Source organism: Propithecus coquereli, unplaced genomic scaffold (assembly GCF_000956105.1).
Source record: "Propithecus coquereli isolate 6110/MARCELLA unplaced genomic scaffold, Pcoq_1.0 Scaffold24, whole genome shotgun sequence".
NCBI lineage: Eukaryota > Metazoa > Chordata > Mammalia > Primates > Indriidae > Propithecus > Propithecus coquereli.
In genome coordinates this window covers 4,321,112-4,339,093 of record NW_012147952.1, presented here as the reverse complement: position 1 = coordinate 4,339,093, position 17,982 = coordinate 4,321,112, and the positions used below count along the sequence as shown (strand labels likewise).

Genomic DNA, 17,982 nt, shown 5'->3' with positions numbered 1-17,982 from the left:
CTTTTAAACAGTCTTTCTTGAAAAGTTTTGTTTTGCTAACACTTGTTGAGGAGTGTATTAGTCAGCTTAGGTTGCCGTAACAAACTACCAGTCTGGATGGCTTAAACAACAGAAATTTATATGCTCACAATTCTGGAGGCTGGGAAGTACCAGACCACGGTGCTCTCTGGTTCGGTTCCTGGTGAGGGCTTTCTTCCTGGCTAAAAAGTCAGCTGCTTTCTCGCTGTGTCATCACGTGGTGGAGAGAAAGAGAACGTGCTCTCTCGTGTCCCCTTTTATAAGGACCAATCTCATTATGAGGGCCCCACTCTCATGACTTCATCTAACCCTAATAACCTCCCAAAGCCCCCATCTTTAAATACCATCATATTGGGGGTTATGGCTTCAATATATCATTTTTGGGGGGGCACATTCAGTCTATACTAAGGCATCATTTAAGATTCAATGACATCTCTATTAAGGGATCAAATTTAGTTCGAAACCTAGAAGTATGTAATTCTCTTGATTTTCTTGGGTACTGTATATCCTTTTTTTGGAGGGGGAGGCATTGTTCTGTGCGATGACTCTGTTTTTCAACGATCTTCTTTCAGCTCCAAAAAGTGGCCCCCGAAACCTTCAGGTGTACAATGCAACATCTAACAGCTTGACTGTTAAGTGGGATCCTGCTAGTGGTCGTGTGCAGAAATACAGAGTCATTTATCAGCCTTCATCAGGGGAAGGCAATGAACAAACGGTAATTTGTTTTATAAAAACTGTAACTTGGATAAAGTCTGCCGATTTCTCTTCAGTTTTTTTCACTCTCAATGTTTAGTTAGTCATACTTGCCATTTTAAGGGATGTAAGATTTATTGCATTGGGTGAAATCATCTAACCCTCTAGCCAGCACTCCATTGGAGCGCCATCGTGGGGACTCAGCAGATGCTCTCATGGGAGGTGATATTAATAGTTGCTTTTCATAATAGCTTCAAAGCATTAGGCATGTGCTTCAGAGCATCCACATTTCCCTTAAAAACTATTAGGGCTGGATTATCCATGAAGGTATCTAGATAGTTTTTGAGTCTATGTAGATATTTAAAATATCTCTTTGAACTTAAGTGCCAAACGTTTACTAAATTTACCTATAAAGTTTGTTTTCTTTTATTTATTCCTTTTTTCACCTGGTTTTTGCATGGCATAGGGTATTTTATAGATCTGGTATTTCCAGATCTGGGAGCCTCTTTGCTTAATTCATGCTATTTATCATTTTTATATTATCCAAATGGAGGTACCCAAGAAAGATGGTAGGATTGTAAACTCAATCTTTGTCTTCACCGTCCTTCTCTACTCTTATTTAATAGAGCCTTTGTCTATTTACCTTCTTTACTTTAGTTGTCTGTCTTTGGGTTTTCTCTAACTTTGTGAAGTGTTTGACTGGAACTGTACATGTTATCCTAAATCGGGAATCACCATGGTTTTTACACAGAGAGGGTTATGCTTTTGGATTTATTTCAAATATCTCTATTGGTGAGGTCCAGAATTTTGTTGACTTTTTCTGGGCTATAATATTTACTTATATAGCTTTAGACACACATGCATTATTAACCTTTAATCATCTGACTTGCTGAGCTCAAGCAAATGGGTCCTATCTCTTACGAGTTTAGAGGTGTTGAGCAGAGGTAGAGGCTGGCAGGGGTTAAAGGAGAGTGCTTAAAGGTCTCTGTACTACCTGGTAAGTGAGCTTAGCTGAATCAGAAACCCTCCCATCCCTAGTGTGACTTTTGAGGTTTCCATAGCCCAAGTCTTAGGTAGTGTGATGTATTTGGACTGGGAATTTGTCTGTTTTAGTTAGATTATTAATAATAAACTAAATATCAACTGTAATCAATTGACTTTTACATAAAAATAAGATAAAACAAATTAGATGGACTGGTATTTTAATTTCAGAAAAGAACTTCTTTTTTCCTATGCCAGGCCAGGTTTCTATAGAACTATGAAGCAGGTGAAGCTTGTCCTCAGCATTTTCCTTCTTGTTGATACTGACGCTCCATCTGTTTCTTTTACTGCCCCTTGGCTGTTTGTTATCATTAGAAAAAGTTTCACAGTGCTTATCCTCTGGAAAGTATTAAATCCCTGAAGGTTTATTATTCTTAGGAGTCCTTGCATTGTAGCGCTAGTTGATGAAATCATCAAGGTAATGAATCCCTAACCCTAGCATTATTTTGGAGAATTAGGTGGAAGAAGTAGGTAGACACCTTTCTGCTTACTCATAAAACTAGTTCTCCTAAGTAGATGCTTTCAGATTTGTTATGTATCAAATTTTTATAAAAATGTCTTACACTAATATTGATACTTTTCTCTCATAACCTCAGATATGAAATTTATTAAAATTAGCCACTGTAGTTCAATTTGCTCCTACTGAGGGTGACTACAGTGATTTGCAGACGTGTTCTCTGGCATTCAGGCTACTTGAGTGGATGGGCGCTAAGTTGGAAACATCTGGTCTGCACTAGCGCTTCCAGCCATCTACATGTGCACTCATTGTGGGCAGCATGCCATTTTCATGCGATTTTAATTAGTATGGCATAAACATCTGAATTTGGTAGACTGTTAACAAATCATACAAATTTTCTTTCAACAAGATAGCTAGATGGCCTTAAGCAATGAATAAAAAACTGCAAACTCCATAATTGGAGGAAATCGAAAAGCTTCATACCACAAGGCTGGTATCATGGAGACAACTGGGAACCCCTGCCTGAATCTGGCCTGGCAAAGGGTCTGGTCACGTAGTTTACACAGCTAATGCTGTCAGAGTGACAATGTTTTGGGGGAAACACCAAGAGCTTTAGATCTTTTGCTGAATCATTTTAATGTGTTTCTAAAGCAAATAAAAAACATCTGGAAAAAAAGTAAGAATAATACTGAATGGTGTGGAGCCTCGAAAATTATGCAATTCTTTGGTATCTTAAAGTCCCTTTGTAGCTCACTTATGATTAATGCTTTTTTTTTTGAAGAGTGCTGTGAAATGTGTTTTGGATGAGATTTTGCAGTGTTGGCGGCTAGCAAGTTGAAATATCTTTTTGAGGTCACCAGTTTAAAGCTTGGAATCCTTTTTGTGATTGAGGTGCATATTTTACATTTAAAATTATACCATAAGATATATTTTAAGGCTTCACTGTGGTACATGATTCCAGAACTTGGCATGGGTCTCAAATAGCTCCCCTGCAGAAAGAGCTTTTTTTTTTTTTTTTTAATATATTAGTAAGATGGAGAGAACAAGGCTAATGCTTATCAAGACCTGTTTTACTCAAGACCACAATAGGAGGGCGGCAGAACAGTGTCGTGCTGCAGAAACTGAGGCCGGACACACCTTACACGATCACTGTGTCCTCTCTGTATCCGGATGGGGAAGGAGGTCGGATGACAGGAAGAGGCAAGACGAGTAAGTGAAACCACAGTTCCTGTAGCTTCTTTAGCAACTCTTCATTGGAATGGAATCCCATCTTTATCTGGAAGCACTGGGGTGATACAAAGTCTTACTAATCTTTTAAAATTCATTAAAAAAATGATATTGTTTTTAACATCCTTTTTTGGAATTATCTATTTATAGAGAAAGATGTTATTCCTTTCTAGAATAAAAAAGTTCTTTGAGGCCCAAAGTATCTTGTGGATAGAGGAGACACATACGCCTGATCGAAACAGATCCTGTGTGTGTGTGTGTGATTAATTCGCTGCTTCAACAAATGTTTGTGTGGTGCCTGCTATGCTCTAGGGTGCCCGGCAGATATTAATGAACCTGTGTTCCGTGTGGGCTTGGTTGTTAGGACTATACTGTGATGTGACTTCTGTTCATTTCAGAACCTCTGAATACTGTGAAGAACCTAAGAGTGTATGACCCTTCTACCAGCACCTTGAATGTTCGCTGGGACCATGCAGAGGGAAATCCTCGTCAGTACAAGCTCTTCTATGCACCCACAGCAGGTGGTCCAGAGGAACTGGTAATTATTTCCTATAGTGAAAAATGCTAGTTTGTTTAAACTGTTAGCTGAGTGATTTAAAAATGGAACTAAAGTAGTTAGTTTTAGAGCTAACTATTGGAGTTTTAGAGCTCCAATTTGCTTTAGAGCCGAAGAAGTTCATATTCATTTAATAGGACTTGATGGAGGGTAAATAGTTGGTGCCTTCGGGCCTAGGTAGCAGAGAGATTGCAGGATTGGAGCGGGAAGAAGTGGCCATTCCAGGAAGTTCTAAAGGGGGAGCATTGGTAGGGCATAGAGAAGTATACAACCTTTTGTAACACTTCATATGGGGGCACACCATTACATCCCAATATTACAGAACTTGCTTCTTGACTTGGTCTTGAATTGATATTATATTGTTTGAAGTATTATTTTATAAGTTTTTCAAATCAAATGCTTTATGTTTTATTACAATCTCTAGGTACCAATCCCTGGGAATACCAATTATGCCATTCTTAGGAACCTGCAGCCAGATACCCCATATACGGTTACAGTAGTTCCTGTTTATACTGAAGGCGACGGTGGCCGCACATCAGATACTGGAAGGACTTGTGAGTAAAAAAGCTGAGAAATTAATTTTCATCATAAATTTTACTTTTCATTATAAAGACCCTGTAGACTCATTAGAGAAAACTAGGAAAATTCCAAATGATGGAATTAAAAACATAAACACTACCCGTAGTTCATCTCCCAAACACCACCAAGTGTTAACATTTTGGTATATGAAATAAATTCATAATGGCATTCTTCTTCTGCAATGATAATTTCAGGATTTGTAAATGTAATATACATCAGTATGCCACTGGTCATGCTCTTTCACTGACAGAAATTCATTGAGCTTTGCTTTGTGCCTTATAAATTGTGTGAAGCAATGCTTGTAATTGGCTTTCATAGTGTGAATTTTTGAAATCTGTTCAGCACATTACTTGATTTCACATTTCTCTGGTTTGCTGAAGTGCTTTTTTGGTCTTAAAAATCTATGCTTTTATTTGAGAAATCAGTTTATGGTGGTTTTATAATTTTTTGTGTTAATGGTATTGCTTAAAGGCTTTGTGCAGATTTATAAATATTTCCTTAGCTTTAAAAATATGTTAATACTGATGGTTAAAAGGAAGGAAGCATGGATGTCTCCATTTGGTAAAAAATTAGTGGTCTAGGAAGATGATGTTATTGTCTAAATTAGAGTTTGAGATTAGTATGTAGATTTAATTTGTAGATTTTTCTGAGTCTCTATAGGGGCAGTTAACTGAGAACTTATTTCTCTCTCCTTTTGCCTTTTCTCTTAACCACAGAAGGTATTTAGTAGCTATTTGTTGAATGGAGAAGGAATGAGTGATTGAAACTCTTAATAGCTGACTGAATTACAATACATGGGCTCCACAGCTGTTGTCAGATTTTACTTAGATGGCTGACTCTTAAAATCTCTCTTCTCCCTCTCTCCATTACCTGTGTTGGAAAATGAAGCTCCTTTTCCTATTTCTTTTTCCTTGTCCCATGTCCCTTTATGGCCAGTCCAGTTCTGCTATTTTTGCTAGCCTATTTTTATTGAAAACAATGTCACTTCCGTGTAGACAAAGGCAGTAGTTGCTAACTTTGACTAAATTTGGATTTGGAGAGTTTTAATCTGCTTTTGTGTGTATGTAGTGAGAAGCTTAAAGGCAATAGTATTTTATCCTATTACAAAGTGTAGGTTCTGGAAAAGCGATACGAAAGGCTTGACATGTATAAATGGATTTAAAAAATAGGTGTTGGCTTTCATTTCCTCAGTGGTGAGAGGACTGGCAAGAAACGTCCAAGTGTACAATCCTACACCCAACAGCCTTGATGTTCGCTGGGACCCTGCACCTGGGCCTGTGCAGCAATATAGCATTGTGTATTCCCCTGTGGCTGGCACGAGACCCTCGGACTCTGTAAGCAATTTTGTCATGGAAACTATGTTTCCTGTTGAATATAGTTGCATGTTTATGTGATGTTTGGCAGCCTATGAGAATACAAACCACAAACATACCATTATATAATGCTTAAATCGTTGTTTTTGATGAATTAAGGTAGATGTATTAACTATAGGATTAGTTAGAATAAAAAGAATCTTGGGAAAATGCAAATTAGCTGTATGAGTTAAAAACCCCAGTAATAAATACAAATCATTACTAAACCTTATCAATATGGGGTTTTGTTGTAAAGTACAAATGTCTTTGTTATGAAAATATCTTAAAGTTTGTCCTCTCTGGCTCTTACAAATTGCCCAATCTATCTTTAATTCACAATGTTATTTAGTTTTGGAAATAGATTAACAATTTAGAAATGAGAAATTACTAATTTGAATAAGGATAGTATCAGAATACCTAAGGGAAAGTAAATTTATAAACTAACTTACAAGTCTTTGCAAAAATAAATAATGACAAAAATAAATCGTAAGCAATACACTTTTTTTTTTCTGTGAGAATACTGATTTTCACGTCCCTGTGTATGGTGGGACATAATCAGATAACTTTAGCCTTATCCGTTGCGTGGAGTCTCTATTTCAACACAAAATCTCTCCGCTACCAGTGTGGGAATCCCTTCTCGTATGTGTATCTAACATGCAGTTTGTTCTTTTGGTAAATATCATGAGCCTTAGATATTGTATTTAAGAATCTTTATTATAAACATAAACGGAGATAACTGAAGCCACTAAAGGTCAAGGATGAACTAACTTCTTTTGGAGAGGGAATTTCTGAGGATAAATTGCATCTAAGAGTGTGGTCTGGGCAGATCTTATGGCTTCTGATGTGTCTGGGCTCAACCTTTTATTATAAATATTATTATGTTAACTAACTAAAGGCTTGGTAAGCATTTGAGTTTTCATCAGGCAGAATTTGGCATCCTTCCACCCCCCTGTAGATTGTGGTGCCAGGAAATACCCGCACAGTGCACCTGGAGCGGCTGATTCCAGACACACTCTATTCTGTGGACATCGTGGCTGTCTACTCAGATGGACCGGGGAATCCTAGCCCTGCCCAGGGCCGAACGCGTGAGGCAGAAATCCTTTCTCCATCCCATTCCCTTGTAGCTAGATTGGCAGGGCTCCTCCGAGTGAGTGAAGGGTGGGGGGCGGTGATGAGAGGGGTGTGGAGAGCTCTCTCCCTTTGCGCAGGTGGGGGTAAGCCCTCTGCATAGGATTCTGCCTGGGCTCCCACGTATCCACATTCTAGGCTAAAGCTGTGGGCCCATGACTTCCTTTGTGCTGAGTGAACTTCATTCAGTCATTTTCTCATCTGGGACATAAATCAAGGAGGAGTTTCCTCCCTTCCTCCCCCTGCAGTGGATCTTCTCACCAAATGTGTACTTTGGAAATGTGAGGGCTTGGCCTCTGTGTTTCATTAAATGGAGGTGGTTATAGTGGTTAAAATAATCCCTTTCTTCCCTAGTCTGTACATGTAGGTTTAAAGCTAGCTTTAGGTCACTGGAAGTTCAGCATGTAATGTAGCTCTGAAATATAGCACTTTATACTGTATATGATTTCACATTAAAACCATTGAAGATATGCATTTTATTATAAAGGAGTGAACATCTTAGTGAATGGTGAAACACCTGCAAACAGCTTCCTTAACCTGACCTGAGTAATGCTGGTAGGCAAGTAACAAATCCTACTGTATTTTCTTTATTTAGTACCACGGAGTGGACCAAGAAATCTGAGAGTCAGTGGGGAAACAACCAACAGCCTCTCTGTAGCCTGGGATCACGCTGATGGGCCAGTTCACCAATACAGGATCATCTATTCCCCGACCGTTGGTGATCCAATTGATGAATATGTAAGTCTGATACTCATTTATCGACACATTTTATAATCTTAGCTTGTTGGAAGGTGTAGTTAAACTTCTCCTTTAGAAGTATGCTGTGATTAGAGTTGATGCTTGACTTTCCTAAGAGTGTGATATTTTGTCTCTCCAGAACCAGATTCAAGTTTCTGGTAGCTTTGTCAGAGCCCATAGTCCTCATTATGTATATCCATTGTTACAGATGGAAAAACTTGACCACTTTATTTGAAATTTATTGATTAATAGCTGTGATAGGTTCACAGAAGATTACACAAAATGTTGATTGTAAAGGAGTTGGGTCTGTGGTTTGCCATTGTTTTACTACATATATCCTTTTAGATCATTTTCCCCCATGGACCTCATGTGTTAAAATGTCTCATCTACTTGAACTTCAGATAGTAACTTTTAATGAAAGTCCCCATTTTTATTAATAAGAAACACATGTAACTGCCATTTAGAGCTTCTGATCAAAATGAGATAAACAGAACTACAACAGTTAGTTTGCCAAAGCAGAGAAGCTCATGGTTAGTGTTTGTTCAGCCTTGCTGTGGACAAATACGCAATTTCCCTTTTGCTTTCTGAAAGCATTAAAAATACAATTTCTCACTTGTAGTTATGGGACTCTGGGCTGGGAATCACTGACATAATTGATCCATGTTGTTTGTAGAAGCAAAGCATAGGTTTACAAGAGAGATTGAGAGATGTCTAGTTCATTTCCTCTTTGAGGAGGTAGTTGAATGTATTTTCCATTTCGTTTTTTCCATCTTTTCCATCTAATTAGTATCAGCCAAGCTGATATTCTTGAGGGCAGAAACTGAGTCCACTTTTGCTCACCAATGGATTCTCAGCAGCGTGTACCACGCCTGGTCCACAGTGGATACTGGGTACATATTTGTTCATGCCAATATGCATAATGATGAGAGATGAAGGAAACAGACTTACTAGTGAATGCTGCAGTACTCAGTAAGGTGTTCTGAGGTGCTGTATGTGTCATTGCCTTTAATCCTCACAATTTCCTTCAGAGATACTGAGTCACATAGCTGTTAAGTGGCTGATCTGGGATTTGAGCCCAGATCTGTCTGACTCTAAAACCATTCTCCCATGCTGCACTGAAGCAGTGTAGATGGTTTGTCTTGCCATGAGTGTTGTGTAGCAAAAAGAAAATATGAAGACATTATTACCATTCATGGGAATATGGAAAACAATATTATCTTTTGATTTAGAAGACCTCTAGATGGTAATAAATTTGTAATTTAACTCCCCTTCTAGACCACAGTCCCAGGCAGAAGAAACAATGTAATACTGCAGCCTCTGCAATCTGATACTCCATATAAAATTACTGTTATTGCTGTTTATGAAGATGGAGATGGTGGCCATCTAACAGGAAGTGGAAGGACTGGTAAGTGTTTTATACCTTTTTTTGTTCTTTGAAGTCAAAATTTTAAGGTTGCTTCTTATACCTTTTAAAATTCTTAAATTTTGTCTTTACTGATGTATCTGAAATACTGTATTAATCTTGCATTAACATTTATATTAGATATTTTGTCAAAATGATAACATCAGAAAAGCATTTGTTTTTAAAACAAAGAAGAAAAAGGAGACAAAATCTGCATATTTTTCTTTGCTTGACATAGTTTTATTTCTTTTTTGGAAAACCATTGCATATTCTCTGAATAATATTTTAATTTGTGTGGTGTCAGTTAAGGCTATAGCTGTTGAGTCAATATCAGTATCAGTAAACAATATTCCATTGTGATTCAATCTCCAGTCATAAATAAAGCAGCAAGAGGATTAGCAATCAGCTTAGGTCTATAAATTTAAAAATAAATTTAAAATAAATTTAAAAATAAATATTTTTATTGTATCAAGTAATTTACAAAGAATTGTCAATGTTCAGGCACCCCTTTTTAAATCTATACTGGTGGCAATTTGTTACGATGTAAAGATTCTCTAATTTGATTGTTCATTGGAATTACCTGAGGAGCTTTAAAAATGCTTATGCTTGGGCACCACTCCCAGAGATACTGATGTGACTAGTGTGAGGTGTGGGCTGGACCTGCTGATGTTCTAATTCATGTGCAGCCATGGCTGAGAGCTACTAGTTGAGTACAAAGTCAGGGTGAGCTCTAGGTCTGAGTTCTGTTGCTGATACATATTGGCATAACTCTTTCCCACTTCATTCAGCAATAATCTACTAAGGTAACATGATTTCAGGATCCTTTCTACACTCACTTGCCCAAACTCTTTTTGTACGTGAATGATCTTGACAACATTATAGAATTTGGGAGAGGTAACATTTGCAAGCTCCTAAGAGAAAAGCAGGAGTAGAGTTGATTCGGCTCAGTCTCTCAAGGTCAGGAATCTGTATTTATTGATACTATTGTCCATAGAACTGACTCAGTGGAGAATCAGTCTAGTGACTCAAGCTGATTTTAATTTAACAACTTCCCTTTTTTCACTTTCTTACAGATTTTAGAATATATTTTGGTACTTCTCTGGGAAAATGGCGTATTTCAGAATTTTGTGCTTATCAAAATATAAAAAAAAATCTTTACTAGATCTTGAATTTTCTAAGAAGAGCCACAGCCATGTCTAGTTTCTCTTGTGAAAAAAAGTTTTTTAAGTTGGATTCATTATTTGTGTAGTGCTATGAATAATAATCTCAGTGGCTACTTAATATTCTAATTGAATACCACTGGTTTTATAAGTTGTGGGTTTGGGGGCAGTACCTACGGAGGCTTAAGGATTTACTCTAGGTTACGTTGGTGAAGGATAGAGTGGTGTAGGGAAAGAACAGTGTTTTAGTCATTAGCTAGTCATGTGGTCTTGGGAAAATCATGTGTATGTGATGAAGTGGTTGGACTAGATAGTCTCTAAATTGCTCTTTGGTTGTGACAATCTGTCATCTATGACATTTTAAATGTAGTCTGAGGTCTCTTTTGTTTTTTATAATTCTGAGCCATAAAACATAGCAGCTCTGGATCTTTCCTCCTGCTAAGGAAATCAACAATCTTGAGTCCATTTGAGTTGCCGTTTGACTTTGGAAAACATACTTGATATTGGTCTGTTCAGGAATTCTATTTCTTCCTGACTGAGCCGAGGGAGGCTGTGTGTTTCTAAGAATTTGTCCATTTCCTCCACATTTTCAAGTTCATGTACATACAGGTTTTTGTAGTATTCATAGATGATATTTTGTATTTCCGTGGTATCAGTTGTAATTTCTCCTTTTTCATTCCTGATGGAGCTTATTAGAGTCCTTTCTTTTCTGCTTCTTGTTAATCTAGTCAGAGGAGTGTCAATTTTGTTTATTTTTGAAAGAACCAACTGTTCGTTTTATTAATCTTCTGTATAGTTTTTGTTATCAATTTCATTTAGTTCTGCTCTGATATTTGTTAATTCTTTTCTTCTGCTGGATTTGGGGTTGGTTTGCTCATCTTTTTCCATTTCTTTGAGATGATTCATTAGATTGTTGATTTGTGATCTTTCTGTCTTTTTGATATAGGCATTTATGGATATAAATTTTCCTCTCAGGACTGCTTTAGCTGGAAATGACTAAGCTTTTGTTGAACACTCCATGCCTTTTAATTGTTTTCTGAAAAAGGACATTATGGGATATTAAATTGCTCCCACAGGGCTGCCCTATCAATACTCTTAAAGTTCTGTGCTCTCCCTGTGTGCCAATGCAAGGTCAGTAATGTGTGCCAATATTTGTTTGCAGTGGGACTGCTTCCTCCTCAGAACATACACATCTCTGATGAATGGTATACGAGATTCAGGGTGTCCTGGGATCCTTCACCCTCTCCAGTTCTTGGATATAAAATTGTGTATAAGCCAGAAGGTAAGAAAGCACCTTTATCATCATAGAGATGCTTTGGAGGGTTATTTACATGTGAGGTTATTCTCTCTTGCATCCCCCACTATCAGATTCTCCTGATAGTTCAGTTATCACATAAAGTGCCCTCTCACCAGAGGTAATGTTTCTGGAAATAACATTTTAAGCCAATGGTCTAAAGTTCGATTGTTATTATGGATGTAGATGAGATTCTTATTAAATTTTGTGATTGGAAAGTTTGATCTGATCCATAAAATCTCACAAATCAAAGATGCTTATCTTTATACATCCTATATGTTATGATCATTAAATAAGGCATATTTAACCAATATGAACTTCTGTACTTTTCCTATTATGTCCAGGTATTGTTTTATTTGGTGCATAGATTTTATACATTGTAGTTTATTCATGATAGGCTTGCTTTCAAATCCCCACTGACATTTTCACCTAAATCATATCGCCTTGATTACATTATTTGCTATTTTTGTTTTTATGTTCTATTTATATGCATGGCAGAATTGGAAGAAAAACACCCTTGTACTTACTAGGGCATCCTCCATGCATCCAGCAGAGTATGAACTAGGAAAAAATGAAGGAGATAAGGCAAGAGAAAGGAAATTGTGAACCAGTGTAAGAAATAGAGAACTTAGAGAAGAAAGAGGAGTTGGTAACTGAAGACTTTTAGCAACCAAACTAATGAGGTTCATATGAGTGAGGTTCAAAACAGAAATTCTTAGATCATCTCTACAACACTTCAAAAAGTGTTAATTGAACACCTAGCATATGCAAAACACTATGCTGGCAAAGTAGGGCTTAGAAAAGAGGCTTGAGCATTTATTCACTAAAGGAACATTGATTATATACCTATTACATTCTAGGTACTATGCTATACTTTGAGAATAAGAGAGTGAAGAATTCAGTCTCTGCTTACAGTTTTATATTCACCACATAATGTAGCTTGTGCTGTAGTGAACGGGTACAGGAGGGGCTATGGAATTAATGGTGTTCATGCTTCCATTTGACTATGAGTTAAGATCTTTAAATTTAAGCAAAACTTGAGGTTAGTGATAACATGTTTCTGTGTACTTTTGTGATTGTTATTAAAGGTTCCAATGAGCCCATGGAAGTCTTTGTTGGAGAAGTGACATCATACACTTTACACAATCTCAATCCCAGCACCACCTATGACGTGAATGTTTACGCTCAGTATGATTCTGGACTCAGTGTCCCCCTGACAGATCAAGGCACAACATGTGAGTCATGGATATTTTCATGGTTGTAAGAAAAAGTATAATGCAAATGACCCAGTCAGCCTGTTTTAATTTTACTTTTTCTTAACATAGGCATGTTTCTTCAGCATAATGTAGGCAAGCCATTTGTGTCCAGTTAAACAAAATACCTATCTAAATTAATAAGTGATAAAATTGAGTATATAAAAATGTATATGATGAGGAAATGGTGTCTATTTCCCATAGAATATTATATTTTGAATTTTAAAAGATAAAGTTATAGAAATTGTCATTTCATTCATGAATGATCTATAAAATTAGATCTGTGATGCTATTTAGTTTTTCTTGACATTTGATATATTACCTAAATTTATTGACGTAATTTTTGAATCATGATTACTGATTTGGCCCACAGATAGATTTTGTTGTCACCAAATGCTCTGGTAACTATTTAAAGACTTAGCAGATAGCCTTTCAGAAAAATTTCTTATTCTTTACCATGAGACACTTTTGACATTCATAGTTTTGGGAAGGACTATGTGGAATTTCCTTTCCTTGAAAATCAGCAATGGAAAAGAAGGTCTGTTTTGGCTGTACCACATTTTCCTGTATGTTTCATGGATATTTCTTGTGAGGAAACATACTTTGATTTTAGCCGTTTTATTTTTCACCCACAGTGAAAGTTTGAAAATTGTGTTATGATTAAAAGTATGCTCTTTTTGGCCTTTATTTACAAAGTAAATCTACTCCTTTCTTTCTTCATTTTGTAGTGTATTTAAATGTGACAGATCTGAAAACCTACCAGATTGGGTGGGACACATTCTGCGTCAGATGGTCAGCTCACCGGGCAGCCACCTCCTACAGGCTAAAACTAAGCCCCGCAGACGGTATGTGTGTAAAGAAAATACGAACTGGAGAATATGGTGGAAACATTTTAAACTTTAGTGAAGAAGATGCCATTTTATTTATAAAGATGGTATATAAAAATATCTTTAAATATTTAAATGGATGATGACAGTGGCATTTTCCTTTGTTGTCATCATCAGGAACCAGAGGACAAGAAATCACAGTGCGTGGATCAGAAACCAGTCACTGCTTCACTGGCCTTTCACCAGACACTGATTATGGCGTCACTGTTTTTGTGCAGACACCAAATCTTGAGGGACCAGGTGTCCTTGTCAAAGAACGTACCAGTAAGTTTTTGAGTAATCTGGAAAGTCTCTGTAAGGCTTCAGAATAGAATGCTCTAGGTAGGGGAGACTTAAGTGACTCCCTCTGGGTAGCAGTAATGATGGCATGAGGGCCAATTCCTGAGGGTGGGATCTAAGGCTGGTTTAGGACCTTTTTCTGATTCAATTCATAGCAGGTTTTCCCTGCTATGAGGTTAGTGCCACTTTAAGGAAGGGTTAAAGGAGGGAGATGGCTCTAGCTAAGTGAGGAGGATGCATATGCATCCATATTAGTGACTTTGACTCATTTGACCCTATCTGAAGGGCTTACGTTCTCCCTTTGGATCTTTGCTTGGCTTTCTGTAGCCGTAGCCAATGTTGAATGACTACCAATAACACCAGATTTGGATGGAACAGAATCCCCTGTGTGCCAGTGCCAATGATGCTGGAGCCTTATTTTCTAAGACTTGATTTGTTATCCAGGACTTAAATTGCTCTTAAAATTTACTTTTTGGGATATGAATTGTGCACATGTATTTTTCTAATTATTATTTTTAAAATTCTAGCTGTAAAACCAACAGAAGCCCCTACAGAGCCACCCACGCCTCCTCCTCCTCCCACGATTCCACCGGCCCGGGATGGTAAGTACAGTTGAGTAGGGAAATAAATTCACCTAATAGGGATTTGTAGACTTCTTATTTATGCTGCATATTCATCACTTACAATTGATAGAAAATATTTCTGATTTATTATTCCTGCTGAAGAGTTTTTAGATTGAAAGAAAAGATTACCAGTAATTTGTCCCTCCTCTTTGGGCACATTTTGGAATGAATAAAATCAGTCATAAATTACTCCAGTTTTTCAGCTGGAACTCTGTTTCCTCAGTTTTGCAGATTAAGGCCTAGTAATACCTTCCATAGTCCATAGTCGCATGGTGGGCATTTTTTTCTGCTGGCTGCTGGCATCAACAGGCATTTTGAACCCTTTTTTGGCTCTATCTGCAACCTAACCCCTGAGGCGGTTAGCTTTGGAATTCCTGGCTTCTGACCTGAGAAGCACCCTGGAATACACAAAGCTAAAAAAATTTCCATTCACCAAAGTATGAAACATAATTGTCACTTCCAGTGAGCTGGTAAAAAGACATATCCATCCAGTAAGGCTGGTGTCTCAGTATTTGGGGGCAATTCTTTAGTGCTTTATTAAATTAAGTTTAAGCTAATTAACTCCTGGATTATTCTTTTCCCACATTCTGTTTCTAGCATTTAACAGGAAGCATTTCAGATTTCAAATATATTTTTCTTTCATCTTAGAAGGATCTAGAATGTTATAACTTTATTAAACCTATTATATAAGTAAAATTAAAAGTGTATTATAGGGTAAAATAATAATGGATTTCTGAAAATTAGACTATTCAAATTCACTAAATAATCCTAGCTTAAAAAATATATATATATATTTTAAATAAGCTTATTTCCTAGAGTAGTTTTAGGTTCACGGCAAAATCGAGGGGATGATACAGAGATGTCCCATCTCTTAGATATGTCCCCTGCCCCGACACATAGCCTCCCCCCCTATCAACCTCCCACATCAGAGTGGTACATTTATTACAATTGATGAACCTACATTGGTATATCTCAATCATCCAAAGTCCACAGTTTACCTTACGGTTCACTCTTGGTGTTATACATTCTATATGTTAAGTTCTTATAAACTAAAATTTTGTTAAGTTTTTTTTTTTGATTTTTTTTTTTTTTAGTTTCCAAGTCTGGGAAGTCAAATTAAAGATATTTCTTTATTTTATTTTCTCCTCTCCCTTCCCATATATGATTCTAATGGCCTAATTTAAAATTAAACAACTTATTTGCTCCAAATCTTTAATAATTATATTCAAAATCTCCAAACCCACTGATAGCTTTCCTTTAGTTCTGGGCATCATGGCTTTTTATTTGATTTCCCCCTTCATTTATTGTTTGAAGCTACTTGAAGAGTTCCATGAGGCAAGATCATATCTTTGCATATAACGGATCTAAACAAATGGAATAATTTCAGAGCAGGAATTGACGGTCAGTTAGACCAGTATGCCTTAAATCTATTGTGCATATGAGTCATCTGGGTATCTAATTATTGCTTGTTCTGATCCAGGAAGTCTGGGGTAGGACCCAAGATTCTGTATTTCTGACAAGCTCCCAGGCAATACTGTTGCTGCTGACCCACACTTTGTGTAGCAAGGTGTTATACTACATTTTTCAATTATGTAACCTCATTTAAAAGAAAGGATTAATGAGATTCGGGGCTTCCTCTGCTTTTTTTTTTTTTTTCCAGTATGCAAAGGTGCCAAGGCAGATATTGTGTTCTTGACTGATGCCTCTTGGAGTATCGGGGATGATAATTTTAACAAAGTTGTAAAATTCATTTTCAATACTGTGGGAGGCTTTGACGAAATCAGTCCTGCTGGGATTCAGGTGAGTGTCATTCCACCAGTGGCTGCTCATTTGTAATGTCCTGCAATTTCTTTTGAACTTCTCTTTTTGAGTAGACAGTCTTTTCGATATAAACTATGTTTTGACTTTTACTATTTGCTATTTCCTCTATATATGTATTTTTAGAAAGGAATTGGGTGTAAATGATAAATAAATAGAAAAATAAGTATTCCTCTAGGTTTTTTTTTTTTTTTTTTGAGACAGAGTCTCACTCTGTTGCCCAGGCTAGAGTGTCCTGGCTTCAGCCTAGCTCACAGCAACCTCAAATTCCTGGGCTCAACACATAAAGTGTAACTATAATGTTTGTACCCTCACAAAACCCTGGAATAAAAAAAAAAAAAAAAAAAAATTCCTGAGCTCAAGTGATCCTCCTGCTTCAGCCTCCTGAGTAGCTGGGACTATAGGCATGCATCTTTATTCCTGGCTAATTTTTCTATTTTTAGTAGAGACAGGGTCTTGCTCTTGCTCAGTCTGGTCTCAAACTCCTGACCTCAAGCCATCCTCCTGCCTTGGACTCCCAGAGTGCTAGGATTACAGGCGTGAGCCACCAGACCTGATGTATTCCTCCAGGTTTTCTCTTTGGCTAGATGATATCCCTGTTGGAGAATTTAGAGGATTGTGACTTTAACTTTCTACATACAACTTCCAACAATGATACATTTCCATGAGAGGTCATCCAAAGTTCTGGACATTAAATGCATTGTGACTTCATGCTCTGTAAAGTTAGAAGAATCAGTGTTGAAAAGCGACTGGAGTGGGTGTGTAGAAACTCCTGCCTCTTCTGTCATTAGTTTGCAGATGTTATATTGACCCAAAGAATGTCCATTATTGACCCACAGGGTATTTCATTTGTTTTCCTAAAATGATAACTACCAATTATTTTGCTGTGGAATCATTCTAGATTTATTTGTTATATTATGGTATTTAGAGAAGTTTATATTTCCATGAGAGGCCTCAAAGAATAAGTAATCATTTAGCCCTAAACTGCCTGTAAAGTTGAGAATCACCATCACCACCCCAATATACCCATGAACTGATGAACGCTCAGGTCCAGTGGCTCTATTTTGGTGATCTTCCCAGATCCCTTTGAGAATCTAATTCAAGCTTTTATTAGATATTTCTTGGATTCTGTAATCCTGAAGACCCACTTCAAATTTTACCCCTTTGGGAGAGTCTTCCTAATGGCTTTAGGTATTCTATGTTCCTGAAGTATTTTGTCTATATTGATATTATAGCCAGCATCACTTTGTATTGTCATTATTTGTGTGACTCTCTTCTATCTAAATCATTGACTCTTTGAAGCAAGTGACTATATCTTTTTTTTTTTTTTTTAAATTCTCTTCTCCTTTTCTTCCCTCTTCCTTTTGGTGAATTTTCTTCTTTATTTTGGCAGTTTATACTTCATTGTGACATCTTAGAAGCATTATGAGGATGAGAGATTTTGAAATAAACCGCAAATAATTTCGTAAATAAACCA

The 17,982-nt window shown here is 37.0% G+C and overlaps 1 protein-coding gene across 1 annotated transcript in view; it reads left to right on the top strand.

Moving 5' to 3' along the window:
* The window catches only part of COL12A1 (collagen, type XII, alpha 1), a 119,796-nt gene that overhangs the window by 58,881 nt on the left and 42,933 nt on the right, over nt 1-17,982 (top strand). Inside the window, 14 exon segments of the mRNA XM_012646039.1 lie at nt 591-733; nt 3,289-3,418; nt 3,835-3,974; nt 4,417-4,546; nt 5,763-5,905; nt 6,879-7,008; nt 7,647-7,789; nt 9,065-9,194; nt 11,514-11,633; nt 12,734-12,880; nt 13,627-13,743; nt 13,903-14,049; nt 14,592-14,666; nt 16,348-16,487. Of these exon segments, the coding sequence (XP_012501493.1) occupies nt 591-733; nt 3,289-3,418; nt 3,835-3,974; nt 4,417-4,546; nt 5,763-5,905; nt 6,879-7,008; nt 7,647-7,789; nt 9,065-9,194; nt 11,514-11,633; nt 12,734-12,880; nt 13,627-13,743; nt 13,903-14,049; nt 14,592-14,666; nt 16,348-16,487 (1,835 nt within the window).